The 20,104-nt window shown below is 40.0% G+C and overlaps 1 protein-coding gene across 8 annotated transcripts in view; it reads left to right on the forward strand.

The window, feature by feature from the left end:
* Positions 1-20,104, forward strand: part of LOC124138662 (septin-2-like) — a 145,929-nt gene that overhangs the window by 64,195 nt on the left and 61,630 nt on the right. The window contains exon 1 of one of the 8 annotated variants that reach the window (XM_046505420.2): positions 13,621-13,870. The exons of the other annotated variants lie outside the window; for them this stretch is intronic. Within the exon in view, the coding sequence (XP_046361376.1) occupies positions 13,844-13,870 (27 nt within the window). The 5' untranslated portion in view covers positions 13,621-13,843. Of the gene's footprint in view, positions 1-13,620; positions 13,871-20,104 lie in introns of those variants that run through there. 8 annotated transcript variants of the gene reach the window in all.

Here is a 20,104-nt window from a genome sequence, read left to right on the forward strand (position 1 = left end):
GTGGTCTGATCATGTGTCTCACACTCAGGTGTGTCCTGACCATGTGTCTCACACTCAGATGTGTCCTGACCATGTGTCTCACACTCAGATGTGGTCTGACCATGTGTCTCACACTCAGGTGTGGTCTGATCATGTGTCTCACACTCAGGTGTGTCCTGACCATGTGTCTCACACTCAGATGTGTCCTGACCATGTGTCTCACACTCAGGTGTGGCCTGACCATGTGTCTCACACTCAGGTGTGGCCTGATCATGCGTCTCACACTCAGGTGTGGTCTGATCATGCGTTCAACACTCAGGTGTGGCCTCATCATGCGTCTCACACTCAGATGTGGTCCGACCATGTGTCTCACACTCAGGTGGGGCCTGATCATGTGTCTCACACTCAGGCGATGCCTGACCATGTGTCTCACACTCAGGTGAGGCTTGACCAAGTGTCTCACACTCAGGTGTGTCCTGCCGATGTGTCTCACACTCAGGTGTAGCCCGACCATTTATCTCACACTCAGGTGTGGCCTGACTATGTGTCTCACACTCAGGTGTGGCCTGATCATGCGTCACACTCTATCATTCCCTGCATCTAATAAGTAATTCATAATGGCCTTAAAGGGGCTCTATCACTCCCTGCATCTAATAATAAATTCATTGTGGCCTTAAAGGGGCTCGATCACTCCCTGCATCTAATAATATATTCATTGTTGCCTTAAAGGGGCTCTATCACTCCCTGCATCTGATAATTAATTCATTGTGGCCTTAAATTGGCTCTATCATTCCCTGCATCTAATAATTAAATCATTGGGGCCTTAAAGGGGCTCTATCACTCTCTGCATCAAATAATTAATTCATTGTGGCCTTAAATTGGCTCTATCATTCCCTGCATCTAATAATTAATTCATTGTGGCCTTAAAGGGGCTCTATCACTCCCTGCATATAATAATTATTTCATTGTAGCCTTAAAGGGGCTCTATCACTCCCTGCACTCCCTGCCAGCCCACCCATGGGTAATACTTATTGTCTACGATCACAGAGGCAAATCATCGTCTCCCACCCCGCTGTGACATCTCACTACAGACATCGACAACAGATTACATCAACAGGTCACCAGTAAACACAGATGTCAAGTAACTGTCAACAAAATTGAAATAGCGTCTGTTTTTTATTTGGTTATCCTGGATTATTACAAAGGGGCTTGGAATTCCTTTTGATGGGTTATACTCACTCAATGGCTGATTAAACATTTTGTATTGGGAAACATCTTGGTAATAATAACCTTGTTGAAACATTTTAACATTGTCTTGAATCAGAGCTTCCATTGAGCTTTAAGGGACCTCAATGACAGAAAACCTCAAATACCTTTGTATTATTGAAATACCTTTGTATGATAGTCACTGAACTTAAGAATTTGAAAACTCCCCTTTAAAAATCTGGGTGATCTCCTTTGTATTGTATCTGATGTTGATAGAGTCATTAATTGTGTAAACTGGAGACTTCAAAATTCCAAAAATGTTTAGGGGGCACGGGTGGCCCAGTCGTCTAAGGCGCCGCGATTCACTGTGCAGAGTTGCGTCCCTTGGGCACGCTAGAAACCTATGATTGTGGGTTCGAATCCCGGTTCGCCCCGATTATGTTTCTAGGTTTGACAGCACCACACCCGTGCTTGTGGGTTTCACTGAAGTGGTAAACGTCTGAGACCTGCATCACTTCGGGCTTTCCTCCCACATTAAGCTGACACGCCGTGATATAACTGGAATACTGTTTAAAACGGCGTTAAACCCAACTCACTCACTCCAAAAATGTTTAAGAATTGATATGTTTTTGCAGTTATAGTGGAATAAATGTAGTGTGGTCCAGTGTGCACACTGTTTTTATCTGTGTTGAGGATTTACGTAAAGTGATCACACAGTTTCTTTTGTATATCCTCCCATAAATGCCAAAACATATTGATGTCAATTGTTATCAATACATAAATCAACAATAATAACTTCACAGACTGCTCATTTAATCATTTACCCGTGAAGATCCGGGGTAGAATAGGTCTTCAGCAACCTATTCTTGCCGTAAAAGACGACTATGCTTGTCATAAGAGGTAACTAACGGGATCGGGTGGTCAGGCTTGCTGACTTGGTTGATGCATGTCATCATATCCTAATTGCGTGGATCAATGCTCATGGTATCAATCACTGGATTGTCTGGTCCAGACTCGCTTATTTACAGACCACCGTCATATAGCTGGAATATTGTTGAGTATGGTGTTAAACAACCAACAAACAAAACAAAACAAATTAATGGTATGTCTATGTCACTGGTGTCAAATTTAAGTTTGGCAAATAATTGCAGCACAAGTACCTGGGGCCAAACTCCTTCCACAAACCTCAAGAAGGGTGTTTCTTTCTCACAGCTGAAGGGATGACAATTCTTTTGATTATTGTCCTTCCTCTTCAAATGTTTCTCCTAATGACTTCAAAACATAATTATTTCCTCTGCTATGAGCTTCCCTAAGGCTGTGCTTCACCAACATGGTGGAAACTAAGGGCAACCGGATCCATGATGTTTTCAGCTTCTCTAGACCAACATCCAATCTCTGAAATGAAAATATTTTACAGAAAAATTGTTAAATTATCTTAATAAAATGAAATAAAAAGGACCACAGAGAATGTCTTCATTTCCTGAAACTGCAGTAATCTAAACTTGCCAACTATTATAGACTTGCATGGGCTGTATTAGATATATTAGTTACAGGATCTGTATGACAGTAATCTAGACTTGCCAACTATAATAGACTTGCATGGGCTGTATTGGATATATTAGTTACAGGACCTGTATGACAGTAATCTAGACTTGCCAACTATTATAGACTTGCATGGGCTGTATCGGATATATTAGTTTGAGGGTCTGTATGACACACCAGCTACTTAAATGCAGGTGCTTGTTGCAGTACAGCAGGATACATGTGGAGAGTTGCATTAATAAAACTCTTGTCAATAGGTTTGCATCTGTCTGAAACTAAGCTTCTGATGTCTTTAACATTTATGTTGCCTTCAAAGACATGTTTTACTTATATGGAACCAAGCGACATTCTGTCAGCTGCTATGCCGTGATATAACTGGAATACTGTTAAAAGCGGCGTTAAACCCAACTCACTCACTCACTCAGCTGCTTGACATGCTGGCTGAGGACCTGTGAAGGCATCCATTTTATTTTATGTGTTTCTTATCTCCGTGCTTCGCTGTGGTTGGGAGGATGAATTGTATATATTTTTAAACTGTCTTTAGTTAAGACTACAACTAATTTGTTTATTCATTGTTTAACGCCGCACTCAGCAATATTCCAGCTTTATGACGGCGGTCTGTAAAATAATCGATTCTGGACCAGACAATCCAGTGATTGACATCATGAGCATCAACCAAGCTGTGGTGCCTGACCACCCGATCCTGTTAGTCTCCTCTTACAACAAGCAGTCGCCTTTTACAGCAAGCATGGGTTGCTGAAGACCTATTCTAACCCCGGATCTTCACGGGTCAAGAATACAACTGAGAAGTTATTTGTTGTATAAGATAAGAGCTAACATGAGTCACAATTTGATTGAGGGAGGAAAAGTAGCCCAGTTGTCTAAGATAGGAGCTGCAATATACTTTGCAGGGTTGCTATGATCCTATCATCCTTGGTTCGAATCCCAGAATTAACCGATTATAATCCTTGGCTCGTCAGTAACATACCCGTGCTTGTTTCACCATTTACCCAGTCACTTAAGGCACCGCGATTCGCTGTGCAATATAACTGGAATACTGTTTAAAGCGGCGTTAAACCAAACTCACTCACTCACTCAGTCACTCACTGACGTAAATGTTACCTGCATCACTTTTGGATCTCCTTCTCAGTACATTTTACTGTCACGCCCTGATAGTCCTGGTGTTAGATATGTTTGCACTTGTTTCTTTTTTAATTTTTTCCTACATAGAACAGTTTGTCAAAAAAATATATTTTGAATTGTTTGATAGGCATTACTTCGAAGTTGACGGATGACAAAGTAGACACAATTTATGTATTACAATTTCTTTTATACTGTAAAGGCCACGTTTCGGTATAGATCCTTATACCGTTGTCAAGCAACACAGTCTTCGGTATAGATCCTTATACCGTTGTCAAGCAACACAGTCTTCGGTATAGATCCTTATACCGTTGTCAAGCAACACAGTCTTCGGTATAGATCCTTATACTGTTGGCAAGCAAGATATATTATATCGTTTTTAAATTTTTCTTTTCTGATCTTGATTTTTTTATTTTAATCTCTGGTCGGTTTGACATGTAAACTAAAAGATAAGAAAAGTGTCAACTAATTTTAAAAGTTTAGATACTATTGCAGACACAGTAAGGATCCCATGTCCTGTAGATTTGATACCATCACATTCTCATTAAAATCAGATCGTAGTTTTCGCTATCACTAAACAAAGACCTGAGGACATCCCATTAATGGTCACGTCAGAACGACCTTTCATCCAACCAATCAGAGCTTCGCTTCCCAGATCATTAAAGTGACAGTCGGAATGTGTTTTCTAATCATGCAACCACAAAATATTTAACACGGGGTATTCCGAACGACAGTTACGGGTTTTATGATTATATCCATACAATCTAGGCCATCTATAAGCCATTCCAGAATGTTCTTCTTATCCGTTTTAATTTTTTTAATTGAGAATACGTCAAAATATTGAATCGAAGCGTAGTTGCCAGTTTGAAACAAGTGTCGTAAAGCTCGAGAAAGCTGCCTTCTGATTGGCTAATGTCGATTTCTTGTCAGTCATTTCATTGGTCGGTCAAAATTCGCGAAAGGTTGTTCTGATGTGACCCGTAATGGAATGTCCTCAGATCGGTGTGTAGCGGTAGCGAGAACTAAGATCTGATTTTAATGAGACTGATACCATCACCAAATATGAATATTTGACGTTCTTGAATGCAGATCCCCTACCAGGACTTACCCTTAATCTGCCAAAGATACTGTATCGATCAAAACATTTCCTGAGATACTTGCCAGCACACCAGTGCGCACCTTTGTTCTATAGCCAAGGAATGTGGACAGCAATTGCCCACAGATCATTCAGTCATTTTATTGGGAGATATATTCACCGTTGACGGCAGGATTCAATTATAATGAACAGCCACCCCAAGCGTCTTGTCCCCAGGCTATTACAATCATCACTATATTCCAACTGGGCAGTGGGGTCAGATTCAGGTGGGTGGGGGGTCAGTTTCTTTCATTTGGGGTTAGTTTTAGGTGTCAAACTTGGGTTTTCATACAGGTAAAAGAAGACCAACGGAGAATCAGGGTTCAAATTTCGCCCATTGTAATTGGATTGAGTCAATAACGATGTTGTTTTTGTTCGAAACTGCTGTGTTGAAATTTGGATACTTTTGATAGAAATCCAAGGATGTGATGTGATTGGGGACTGACATGGTAATGACTTTGCACTGGGGGCCTGTCAGTTTAGGGGATGGGTTGTAAGGTATGCATCATCAGTGATGGAGCAGGCTGCTTTGTGTGAGAATGTTTGCCCTGAACTGATGGAAAATAAATAGTGTTCTGATAGTTCCAGGGTAAGACTATCCCATACAACCATAATTTAGTTTGGAAATTTTGAAGGCAGTTTATTTTGTTATCTAAAGCGGAAAATTAATTTAGCTTCGTTAATATGCAAATTGTTTCTTTCTTCCACAGACATCAATAAATAGACATAATTAAATCTGTATTTGTCAGGATTTGTTAATAATTTAGAAACAGATTTGGTCAATAATTTACTGTTTGCAGAGAAAATGGCTCATATTTTCTAACTCTCAAATAATGATATAATGTTGACAATTTTTAGACTATCAAATATCTTTAAGTATCCTTAGACAAAAAAGTACCTCCCGATTCTTCCACATTACATTTGTTAATCTTCCATGCCATGACATTACTTTGAAAGTATAAGAATTTGAAATTCATGTGTCAACTCGGTCTTTTTATCTTTAGGTAAGAATTAATATTAAATATTAATACATAGAACTAATAACCAATTTTATGGCTTTCTAGACAACTGGTATTTCACTGCTAACAGTACCAATAAAAAAATCCTGACCTGACCCAGGTACCGACCCACTGTAGGTCTCAAGAGTTGGGTACAAAATGTCCAATTGGGAACTGTTTTACCGCATCCCAGACAAAAACTTTTTTGAGATACACATATTAAACGATCTGGTCATGCATACTCTGAAGTTGAATTAATCTTTATCTTTACTCAAACGTATAAAAGTCAGAAGGAATGCTTGCATTGTCAGAAAGAAATGTGAACATTAGTGTCTAAAAGTGTAACCATGGAGTTTTATTGTTATTGTCATTAAACAGTACATCACCCGAGTCCTACTATGGACCCTCCCTACCCAAGTTACCTGTGCCAGCCTTGGTACAAACCAACATTCATCTCCCCAGGGGAAAGTCCTGACTATCGGTCTGTCCTGACATAAATGGAAGTGTTGATGGCCATTAATGTAACTCGGTGCTGATAAATCCATATCGCTTCCATGAACCTCCTTGTCAAGACTGAAATGGTGTAACCCTGTGTAAGAGGATCTTTTCCATCCTGTCAAGATCTGGATTAGAATTGGTCTTCAGCAACCCATGATTGTTGTGAAAGGCAACTAACAGGAATGGGTGATCTGACTTGCTTGATGATGTCGTATCCCACTTGTGTAGAGCGATGCTCATGATGTCAGTCACTGGATTGTGTGGTCCAGACTCTATTATTTGCAGACCACTGTCATATCGCTAAAATATTGCTGAGAGGCGTTTAACGCACCAACAAAACAACTCTTTATTAATAGCATTACATTATGACCCCATTGGGATTGCGTGTTAGAGAGTCAGTACTCCATGCTGTCAGTCATAGGAGCTGATTAATAAGGCTTGTGTTGTTGTTGTGTGACTGGAATTGTTGTGTGTCATCGTGCCCTGACAGTGTGGAGTCGCAGCTCATGCTGTCAACCACTGTCAACCACTGTCAACCACGACACCACATGTTACGCCTACTTCAGTGTGGGGCAGTACCGAAGCCCCAGAAACTGTCCGGAGTCATACTGCCAAACGTGGTCACCCGTCCAACTATTCTCCGTGACCGATGTTGTATAACTTTGCCTGATTTGTGAATTGTGTGCTGTACCACATATTCTTATTACTGGGTGATAATTACTTTTCAATATGCCTTATGTCTTAATAAATATAGGTCTTCAGCAACCCATGCCTGCCATAAAAGGCGACTATGCTTGTCGTAAGAGGCGACTAATGGGATCGGGTGGTCAGGCTCGCTGCCTTGGTTGATGGATGTCATCGATCCCAATTGCATGGATCGATGCTCATGATTTCAATCACTGGATTGAATGGTCCAGACTCGATTATTTACAGACCGCCGTCATATAGCCGGAATATTACTGAGTGCGGCATTAAACAACAAACAGACAAAAGAAAATCTCCCTCTTGCATACAACACATGAAAGTTTAAAAATATTGTCAGTAAATTCCATGACTACCTAGATAGCTAGAGATGTATTTTCGTTATAAATATTTCATGATGGCTGCAACTGCAGTTTTCATGGTAGTTGCCTTACGGTGGTATTTTAAGTGCTTGTTACTAACCAGATTATATCCTGCTTGAAATTCCGGTGTATTCTGATGGAATGAGGCAATTATTGGAATCTGCAGCCTGTGTGGGTGAACTTGGGGTGAATCAGAATCATCGGGCAGATGTGGGGACCAAGTGTATATGTTTGCTGTGTTGCTGACAAGGGTGACAGGCTGACTATCCTGGATATTCCTGGTTAGAACTGGTCCTCGATGGGCTGTGCATCTTGCAAGAAGGGACTTATGGGGGACAGGCACTGTATATTATACAGCTCATCTTTGTGTGGGCGTGAGGAGACTTGCCTAGGCTTCCAATATACCGTATTTGACGTAATAAGCGCCCATGGCAATATTTGCTAATACATTGTCTAGCAAACAATCCCAATTAGCACCCCTTCCGATTGATCAATGTACATAATACGCACTCATGTGTTATATGCACCCTAATTATGGGCAATTAAATTCTGGAAAAATATATCTATCATACATAAACATTTCAGGCTGTCAGCATGAACCATGAAATTTCTCTGTCAACCAATATAATATTCTAATAAGAGCCACCTATTTCTAATTTTGAGAGCACCCTGGGCGCTTATTACGCCGAATACGGTATATATATATATATATATATCCTAGGCAAGTCTAGATTAAACTAAACCAGGTCTAGTATTCTTGAAAAAATATATTACAATTACTAAGTGTTAGTCTAAGGACACGCTGAAATGGCTTAGCTTTGGCAGGGCTTCCTTGACATGTATATCATGTTTTGAGAGAACTGAGACAGTTTGTGTTGTAATATTTTACAATGTGTACATTTAAACTGAGCCTCCTTGTAGTTTATAGGTGTTTGTGTTGAGTCTGCGGAATGTGATGTCCGTGTGATGTCTGCGTGTTGTCTGATACGTAAGTTGGCGAGAGCCCTGCCAGTCTGTGATACGGGGATACAAGCTGGAGATGGAGGTCCAGGCACTTTATCCGTCGTATCACCTGTAAGCAGGGTGCTAACTGGCTTATAATCTACACATGTGGAGGGTTTGACGCAAGGAATATCTGATAATTAATGCTTATGTTGATGTTGTACAAAATGAAAACAATAACATATTGAAGTTCCTGGTTTGCAAAATCACGAACTGGTCGTCAGGGCTTGTTACATTAATACCATATTCGACGTAATAAGCGCCCAGGGCACTCTCAAAATTAGGAATAGGGGGCTGTTATTAGAATATTATTTTGGTGAAAAAAACAGTTGAAAGATAAATTTCGTGGTCTATGCTGACAGCCTGAAATGTTTATGTACGACAGATATATTTTTCCAGAATTAAATTGCCCATAATTAAGGGTGCATATAACACACGAGAGTGTATTGTACGCGAATAGATAAGTCTTGTGTACATTGATCAGTTGGAAGGGGTGCTAATTGGGATTGTTCACTTGCCAATATATTAGCAAATATCGCCATGGGCACTTATTCCGTTGAATATGGTAAGTGCAAGTTTGGAATGGGAAATAGTCTTTTAAAAAAAAATTTGCATGTGAAAAATTAGAAAAACTCTACTTTTGATGATTGTTTTTGGTTGTGTTGCCCCACTCAGCAATATTGCAGCTATATCATGTTGGCCTGTAAATAGTTGATTCTGGACCAGACAATCCATTGATTGGTACTGTGAACAACTTTGCATGTCATTGGGGTTTGATGATATGCTATCAACCAAATCAGCATGTCTGACAACGCGATCCATTTGGTCACCTCACACGACCACCATAGGTCGATGGGGACTTAATATAACCAGGAATCCCCATGTAGATGAGTCAGTCGAGGATGAGAAATAAGAAATATTTTTAATGTGGCCTCACAGGCTTCCATGAAGTGGCTGTGATTTTACTGATTGCTTCATAAAACAACAAAGACTGGACTCCACATGCGAATCCTGAATTCCTCATAGAAGATACTTTTGATATTACACAAACTGACTCCGGCTAGCAAGCTTGTGACAAGTTTCATCCCTGGAGACCCGTGAAGATCCGAGACAGAATAGGTCTTCAGCAACCCATGCTTGCCGTAAAAGGCGACTGTTTGTCGTAAGAGGCGACTTACGGGATCAGGTGGTCAGGCTCGCTGACTTTGTTGATGCATGTCATCAATCCCATTTGCATGGATCGATGCTCATGATATTAATCACTGGATTGTCTGGTCCAGACTCGATTATTTACAGACCGCCGTCATACAGCTGGAATATTGCTGAGTGAGGCGTTAAACAACAAACCAAGTTACATCCCTGGACAAGACGTAAGGCATCGAGTTGTTGAAAACTGAAGGGGCCCTTGAAGTTTGCAATTGTCAAATATAAAGACATGAATTGGCAGCCTTCATTTTCTTTATTCTAGTAATAACAGGGTTGGCTAATCACGCTGATGGTCTGTGTGTCATTATTATCATTGCTAAGAACTATATAACATCAAACTAAATCTCTCTTAGATTTTGTTTCCATGCTGATTTCTGATTACTAATTTCCTGAATCTGCATAGATTCTCACACGAAACGAGGTTCAAAATATATTTCATAATTGTTTTTGCTGTTTAGAAAATACAGAATAGTTAATGCACTCTACCACTGCACTAAGGTAGCTTCCATTGAGCTGCTTGCTTAGTCCAAGAAGAGTTGCTTCCCCTTACCTTTCACTCCCCTCAAAAATGGGTTTAGGGTTTTGAATATTATACAGTGGATGAGAATCTGAACTAACATGTAAAATCTCTTAGAGCAGATCCCTGAGGAAATTTGGTGATATCTCAAATTCTAAATAAAGTTATCTTTGACTAAGAAACTGAAATATTTTTTCTTCTTGAAAATATATTTCCTTAAGTTGTGTTATCAGTTAACTCACCTGATAAGACTTTGCACATTACTCCTTATCATCATGATTTTTTAAATGAAAACATGGTTGAGAATGTTTGTTAAAAGAGGTAAATCTTGCCTAGTTCCCGTAGCCCTTCCTTTATCAGATAATGGGAGATAAATTGCTCCATTCCGGGTTGACTCACCATTGAAGTGCACTTTTAGGAAACATTTTCTTTCAAATTATTTCCACTTTGTTTTAAAATAAAGATCCTGTGCTATTTCAAAGATTCTTCATATTACAGAACATGTATTGAATGTCAAGTGCTCAATCTTTTGATGGAGAATACATCAGAATTTGAAAATAAACATTAGTACGAGTCAGTATTAAGATCTCAACCATGTCTCCATGAATTCTGGGTAATTGAGGTTAATTCCAATGCACCAGATATTATTTTCAGCCATTAAATATTTGCTTACATGTTATCATTCACATTGGTAGATTCCAAGAAAACGTGTAAACAGCTAATTGCTGTTTCCGGCTTAGGTTACGAGAAAATACACAAGGTAATCTTAATCCCTGGATGTAAAACAATGCCTAGCAGAACAAAAAATACAATTTAAACGGTAAATCAACATGTCTGGTGATTTTTTTTTTTCTCTAATTTCAAATTTGTACTGACCAAGTTTCTCATCACCCGTTTGTTTACTGGAATTCGCAAGAGGTAGGTGCGCATTATACTCAAGAAAATACGGTAGTTTTCTTTGAGTGTTCAATGTTATTTTAAACATGGGAGATAGTTATATAGATATACAACTTCTTTTTTACAATGAATGAGATGTTTCAGTGTAGATACTAACACTGTTATCAAGCAAGTGAAATGGGAATTTAAGTAGGAAGATTATATACATGTGGATAATTGCTGTTTATACAAGGCTGAATGATGATAGATTGACACATGTATACATCCATATATCCATAGAACTATCTCCCTTCTTCATCACACCAACTAAATGCCACTTAAAGAAATGTATGTTTACAAAGCTTATCTGGAGCTCAGTCTTCTGAAAGTTGCCAGTCATGATGTTTTCACAACATGTGCACTGCAGAGTACTGCATGCTCCACTGGTCTTTTTCAAAACACTGGCAATGAACACCGGACTAGATCTGATACTTGCATTGATGTACACCTGCACCCAACAGCCAGGCTCACTTCACAAATGTTGTGACTATGCTTGTCTTAAAAGCGACTAACGGGATCGGGTGGTCAGGCTCGCTGACTTGGTAGATACATGTCATCGTTCCAAATTGCGTGGATCGATGCTCATGATATCAATCACTGGATTGTCTGGTCCAGACTTGATTATTTACAGACCGCCGTCATATAGCTGGAATATTGCTGAGTGCGGCGTTAAACAACAAACCAAACAGTCACAAATGTTGTCAGTAGAAGGAATATGGCAAAAATATTGTATTGCAATATGCTGTGATACAGGTATCTTTTGTAATACACAGTGTGATATATTGGGAGCTGCAGTGTTTGGCTCTGATTGATACGGCTTGTACATGCAGATCTGGGATCGGGTGGTCAGGCTCGCTGACTTGGTTGGAGCATGTCATCTATCCAAATTGCGTGGATTGATGCTTATGATATCAATCACTGGATTGTCTGGTCCAGACTTGAATATTTACAAACCGCCGTCATATAGCTGGAATATTGCTGAGTGCGGCGTCACACAACAAACAAACAACAACAACAACAACATGCAGATCCTATGTACTACATACTAAAGTAAATATTAAGATGTCAAAGTCAGCATGACCTGTCATCGCAGTGAGAGAAAAATATCTTCTGCATTTCCAACGTTTCGTTGATAATTTTTACAAATCAATATTGAAGGGAGACATTATTTATGAATTAATTTCTGTGTAGATTTTAGGTTAAATGCTACAAATAATAAGGACGCATGTTATATATGTTTTACCCAATATACCAAAAAAATATATTGGAATATCTCTCATTTGAAAAGTGTATCGCAGCATACCGATAATTCCTTGAGGTGCTTATAAGGAGTAATAGAATATATCTGTAAACAACTTAGGAAATATTGTTGTGACTAAGACAGTACATAAGGAAATACGCAACTAATAACCACCTGGGCTAGATCTGCCAATAGTCACTGGCCAGCAAGTTTCAGATGTGGTGGATTTCCTTCAGTCTCAGTCACACAACATGCCCAAACCAGAGATTTCAATGAAAAACTTTGATTTACAATTCCTGAAAAAGGATGCCTTTTTAAGGCAAGTGATCCTATCTCATATGGTAAGGATTTTGTTCATTTATTATTGACTATTTCAGTCAGAATTTGCCTGCCAAATACCAAATACTTGCATGTTTCATCTATTCCGTACTGTCACTCACTCACTCACTCACTCACTCACTCACTCACTCACTCACTCACTTGCCCACCCACCTGCCAACCCACTCACTCACTTACCTTGCTCGCTCAACCACTCACTCAACCACTCACTCACTCACCCAGCTCACTCACCCACTCACCCACTCACTCACTCACTTGCCCACTCACCTGCCAACCCACTCACTCACTTACCTTGCTCGCTCACCTACTCACTCAACCACTCTCACTCACCCAGCTCACTCACCCACTCACCCACTCACTCACTCACTTACCCTGCTCGCTTGCTCGCTCACTCACCCAGCTCACTCACTCACTCACTCACTTGCCAACCCACTTCCTCACCTACCCTGCTTGCTCGCTCACTCACTCACTCACTCACTCACTCACTCACTCACTCACTCACTCACTCACTCACTCACTCACTCACTCACTCACTCGATCACTCAGCCTCAACAATTCACGGTACAGTCATGGTTTGTTCTGACTGCTGTAGTATTCTAGCATAGCTACACTGTGTGTTGATCCTAAAGATTAGAGCACTCCAGTTCATACAAATAATCCTCACCTTGGTGTGATTGGGTGACAGATTACACACAAAGCCTACAATAGATAAATACTGAGCTTCATTCAGCCACAAGACCTACTGAGCCAACCACAGCTGAGATACTTATGTTAATTATGCATAAACAATCCCCCACATTGAATACAGTGATGTAAGGGGATCGAGTCATCGTCTCATCTCCCGTGATCCCCTTGACCAAGGATGTGTTTCCGTGTGTGTGGAGGAGACACTGAAGATTCTTCAGGGTTAGAGGTAGCTTAAGGGTACACAGGCTAAGTGGGTCAACCATTTACTAGGCTACTTAGATATACACGAGTACGGTTGAATCTTTCCTGCACGGTCGAAGCTCTTCTTCACGGAGTGGGATACTGAGCTTTACCATGAGCAGGGAGAGAGTCACAGTGCCTGTGAGTCGGTTTTTATTATTATGATTATTTGCTATGACACTGTGGTTTTAAGAGTATGATAAATATGTGCATGATTTGATATAATGAAAGTTACAAAGATTCAGGTTGCGTTCCCATTGTAACAGGATGGAAGCGTCATGGGATCCTGTGTGAGGCTGTGTCCCCTCCTGACATGTTTTTATCATATTTTATTCTTTTTTGGACTATTGAGGTTGTGGGTGAACCAGAGCTGGTACTACCCTGACACCACAGTCGAAATATGTGAGAAATATGTAAAATTGTAAATTATCCGCATATTTTAAGACAATTTTTTATTTTCAAGTTTAAGTGCAAGAAACATTTTTGAGTAATTCTAAGACTCATAATGAATATATCTAAAAAGAGTTGACACAACACATACATTATGTCAAGATGACTTTACAAGATAGGGATGGAATATTTGATACATTTACTGTGCCCAGCACACCAATGAGGGTTCCAGGTCCTACACGACAAACAGCTCTACCCAGCTACAGATTCATTTGAAACGAATTGGATAATATGTAGCTGGTAGTATTGAAATTATGGCTTGTAACATGTTTTATTTCACTGTTATTTCACTTTATATCACTGGTTTTATTTCACTATATATCACTGGCTTGATATAACTTTATATCACTGGCTTGATATGACTTATATCACTGGCTTGATATAACTTTATGTCACTGGCTTGATATCACTTTATATCACTGGCTTGATATCACTTTATATCACTGGCTTGATATCACTTTATATCACTGGCTTGATATCACTTTATATCACTGGCTTTATGTGACTGTTATTTCACTTTATTTGAACCATTTTCATCACGTCTCGCTGCTGTTCTTGCCATTGATTCTGAGCCAAGATATCACTGGCCATTCTGATAAAATGGATAAAACTGACACAACTGTAAGTCATAAATTTTTTCGAGCAATAATCAACCATATCAAGTCAGAAAAATCACTCAGATCTTATGATTCTTGAAGTAGAATAAACAGATTCTCATGATTTCTCCATTACATCACTTTATAACACTGCTTATTTCACTGTTCCAAAGCACAGTACATCAGACTTGAAGTATTTGCACATCCTAAAAGCATTTGTCAACTGATGTCTATCACAGTGTTTCATTTGACCCATAGCAGGGTGGGACTGAATATCATACAAAAGTCAATGTCATTAATGTTCTTTTGTGGTAGAAAATTGAATGGCCATGAGAATCTCTTTGCAGTAAATACTGACTGAAGATTTGCTCGCAGTCAGGGCAAATCACGTTTGTGACAAACATTGGCATTTTGTGTCTGGTTGCTCGTGTGTAGCGGTATAAAATCTCTGTCGATAAAGGGTGCTTTGAAAGTCTAAATGATAAATGTCAGTAATTGGTCCGACACGCTGGTGGTTGAATGGCGGAGTGGTTTCTGTTCACTGTACAATATAGGGTTATGTTTGAGGTGGCGGTGAAGCGTGTGCTTCAAGCCATAGCCACGCTGAGCCGGAGTACAAAGGGAGATAAGCCATGCAGGGCTATTATCAAGTTGAACTCTTTGATCAGGTAGGATGCTTTCCAATAATTAGCCTTTCAAAGCGCTGTTAAGCCTGTTCCATCTTTAGTGATATCTATCCGTCTCCTTCCCACCCTGTTTCCAGGAGTCCGGGGTAGAATAGGTCCCTAGCAACCGATGCTTGTCACAAGTGTTGACTGGAGCAGGTGGTCGGGCTCCCTGGTTGATTGCATGTCCTGATGGTGTGGATCGATGCTCATGATATCAATCACTGGTTTGATTTGATTATTTACAGACTGCTGTCATAGCTAGAATATTTCCTAGTGTGCTTACATGACGTTTAACCACAAACAAATAAACTCCTTCACTTTGTTAGATGTTTGAGTTGGTTGATGCATATCATCATATCCCGATTGCGTGGATTGATGCTCATGGTATCAATCACTGGATTGTCTGGTCCAGGTTCGATTATTTACAGACTGCCATCATGTATCTGTAATATTGCTGCGTGCAGCATTAAACAGCAGACAAAAAATGTAAAATCATCTTCATCCATGGCACATCATTTTTTAAAGAAATTACCATTTTTTTACATATTTTGTCAAAAAGCGCTGTGTGATAAATCGGTGATTCCTGCATTTTCTTGTTGGCCAACACTCACTGTCAGTGTGTCCTGTCTACGCAGTCTGTCTGGCTTAGTGTCAACACTCAACACCCATCTTGGCTTATAAAACATCATAAGGAGACTTTTTAAGACCGTGGCGAGATTGATGGAGCTAACATCTATCTAAGCTTGTAAACCATCAGTGAAAGTGCTGGCAGACTTGGCCTGGAGTGAGTGAGTGGGTTAGGTTCAATGCCACTTTGACTGTATTCCAGTGTTAGCATGTCAGCTTGATGTGGATGATAGCCTAAAGTGATGCATATCTCGGACGTTTACTGCAACCATCCATGCTTGTCATAAGGGCCAGAGGGGCGGTCGGGTAGCCTAGTGGTTGAAGCGTTCGCTCGTCACGCCGAAGACCCGGGTTCGATTCCCGACATGGGTACAATGTGTGAAGCCCATTTCTGGTGTCCCCCGCCGTGATATTGCTGGAATATTGCTAAAAGCGGCGTAAAACCAAAACTCACTCACTCATAAGGGCCAGACAAGATGGAGACTGTAAAGTTTGACTTGACTGAGTGAGCGAGTGAGTGAGTGAGTGAGTTGGGCTTATCGCTGCTAACAGTATTTCATTTACATCACCATGTCCGGTTAATATGGGGGGAAAGCCAAAGTGCAGGTCTTAATATTTACCACTTTGGTGGAAAAAAAAGCACAAGTGGTGCTGACAGACCTAGAAACGTTATAGGGGCGGACCGGGATTTGAACCCATGGTCATAGGTTTCTGGCGAGTCCAAGGGACACAACTGCGGCATCTTTGACGACTGGGCCACCCGTGCCCCTGACCCGTCAGTGAGTGTGCTGTAAAACAAAAGGATCCTTGGGCGGTGGAGTTGTATGGGAGCAGTTTGTGGCTGTTCAGTTAAATTTAGAGGCTTAGATAACTGTGAAAACTAATCTTTATCACTATGCTTCTCAACTGTTTATCACCAGGACACGGAATATGCCTATTTGCAGGTGGCACAGATTAAACAGCTGTAGAAAAAAATTATGTTAAATTGATGCCAGAATTTAAGATAAGCTGTAGAAATGCATTAGTTCCATTTCTCCTTGACAAGGACAAGTATCAGTTTGTGTCTTAAACGTGCATCGGCATAATGAATTGTCTTTGTGTAACAAACAAATTACTGGATTCAAATGGAGAATGAATGCTAATATTTGCACTTTGAGTCCCATGTGTGAAAGTATGGCTATTTGAATACTCCATAACAATTTAAGCCTTAAATTGCAGCCATGGTTCTTTGCACATATATTTTGCTGTCCACGTCTGATTTTATTAATTAGTCAATAATTTTAGTTTGAAAGGCTGAAAAATCCTGTTCGTAGTTAAGGTAAGGCTTCAGAGGTACTTTTACCCTGTGATGATTGGGGTTAGAATTGGTCTTCAGCAACCCTTTCAGGTGGCTTATTGATGCATGTCCTCGTATCCTGATTGCATAGATCGATGCTCAGGATGTCAATCACTGGATTGTCTTGAGTCTATCATTTACAGACTGTACTGCCATCATAAAGCTGAAATCTTGTTGAGTGCAGCTTTGAACAATCAAACAAACATAGAGACCTTATGTTTCATTTGTTGATGGTCACTCTTGTACTTTAGAGTCCCGTGGACCAAGGTCCATCCAGGAAGGCGCAGGTAAACCATTGCAAAAGAACAAACTAGAACAGTCATGATATGAATAAGAGCTTAGAAATTAATGTGGAGTTCATCCTTAAGGATTGAGTGTAAAAAGTTTCAAAGTCAGTATAGTGTGTGTATGCTGCAGTTGTGCAGTACATTGCCTTAATGCTGCAGGGAAGTCTGACTCTGAAGAGCAGTGACAAAAGCTGGCTGTGCTGGTGTAGATTCTGACCCCAGTTGTCATGTCAGATGTGTTTTGCTGTGTAGCACTGGTTTTGTTTCTGTGCAAATACTAACCACTCGCCTCAAGGGTCTTGTGTCAGATCTGTGAGAAATCACAGTAAATCTACAAACGAGATTAATGAGAAACTTCAGCATTGTTTATAGGCATGGTGAACACGACCTTTGGCTTTTGACCTCAGCTCTGATGTATATGTTCAGTGATTCCAGCGTCCATGGCTACAACAGTTGATCTGATTCCCCACTTTGGATTCTCGGGGTTTGATTCTTCCCTTGGGTACAATCTGTCAAGCCCATTTCTGGTGTACCCTGCTGTGATATTGCAGGGATGTTGTTAAAAGTCTAACAATTAAAGAAAAAGAAAGCAGTAGGGTGGGTGGGTATTTTTCCAACCAGAAATAAGTAAATTATTTTAAAAATCTCATTTACTGTGGCTCTATCAATATAAATAAATTATTTCTAATACTATGATTAAAACCTGTTGAAAATTCATCTACAATGCTTCAAAACACATTAGATTATAACTTCTTTGAGTGGCATTTAGAAGTTGGAGTGATGAAGTAAGACAAGTTCTATGGATGAACAACTTCTTTATTACAATTAGTGCGACGTAACAACTTAGATGTCAATAAGTGTATATATACCTATGTTGTTTAGCCCTATCCATCACTTGCTTGATAAAGGTGTTAGGATCTACACCAAAACGTCGCACTATTTGTAATAAAGAAGTTGTTCATCCATAGAACTCGTCTTACTACATTAGATTATGATGAAAATTTTGGATATTGGAATTTTATTTAAAATGTTTGGCACTTATGTAAAAAAATGTTTCATTCATATATCTACATTGGGCTTCTTTCGAAAATATATTATTCTAATGAATAAGGACATGATGCTTCTCACCACCAATGATGGTCGTGACATAACTCCTGTAGAGGTGTTGGTGATTGGTGGGTCGCCGTTGTCCATTTGTAACATTTTGATAGACGGTTCATTGAGGATAAACTGACCAGTTTGTGGCAGCCCATTCACCAGGAATCCATTAACAGCTGAAGGAGTTAACCCTGCTCCCTGGTGGTGCTGTCAGTGTTCCCCCTGAGTTCCGCCTCAAGTAGGTGACAACAGCCTCCTTTGTGTGGGCCCTAGGGGTTAGAGAGCCAGATGGTGTAGGGGACGGCTGGGAGGCAGTGGAGGGTAGAGGGGTAGCCATGGTTCTTGGTCTGGGGCATTCCGGGGGAAGGAGGGAGGGGGTGCAGATGCATGGAACACATGCTTCTATTTTGGGTAACAATTTTTGTGCATTGTGAAAAAATTAGTGCCAAAAAAAGTACCCTGTCATTTTTTAATAGAACACATGGAGATTGATATTATAGGTGAGAGTATATGGCCCTTGACATTATCCTTGACATTATTCATTATCTTATCTTATCTTATCTTATCTTATCTTATCTTATCTTATCTTATCTTATCTTATCTTATCTTATCTTATCTTATCTTATCTTATCTTATCTTATCTTATCTTATCTTATCTTATACCTTACCTTACCTTACCTTACCTTACCTTACCTTACCTTACCTTACCTTACCTTACCTTACCTTACCTTACCTTACCTTACCTTACCTTACCTTACCTTACCTTACCTTACCTTACCTTACCTTACCTTACCTTACTTCTGAATTTCATAAGCAGGGCTAGGTTTGTGCTCTAAAGGTGATAGTGACGTAACAACACTGTTGCATTTTTAATATTGTCTAGTATATCATTAGCAAATATTTGATATGTTTCAGTGTTAATACTATTTTACACACATTTTCAATAAATGTATGGGCCAAAGTTATGATATTTTGTGTGTGAGGAGCACATGCACCCAAAATAGAATATTGTTACATATAAAAATGTTAGTTTGTTATTGTTGATCACGGATGCTGCAATCTTCTTCCTGAGTCTGTGTTCTGACACACCCATCTTCTCGTGTTTTGTCTCACTCTTTCCTCCTGTTAACACATGCCTGAAGTTCCGTATCCTGCCAGCCGGAGTTTATCATCACGTGTCATGGTCATGAACTCTCGAGCATCTTGCATGACGAACATCCATGCCTCATCCTGAAACGTGCCATCCCTCTTTCCTTCCCTTGTGCCGACACACCTGGATTTATGTAGACCTACGATACCTGTGTCTCTTGTTA

This window comes from Haliotis rufescens, unplaced genomic scaffold, assembly GCF_023055435.1.
Source record: "Haliotis rufescens isolate VD_foot unplaced genomic scaffold, xgHalRufe1.0.p SCAF_15, whole genome shotgun sequence".
Taxonomy (NCBI): domain Eukaryota; kingdom Metazoa; phylum Mollusca; class Gastropoda; order Lepetellida; family Haliotidae; genus Haliotis; species Haliotis rufescens.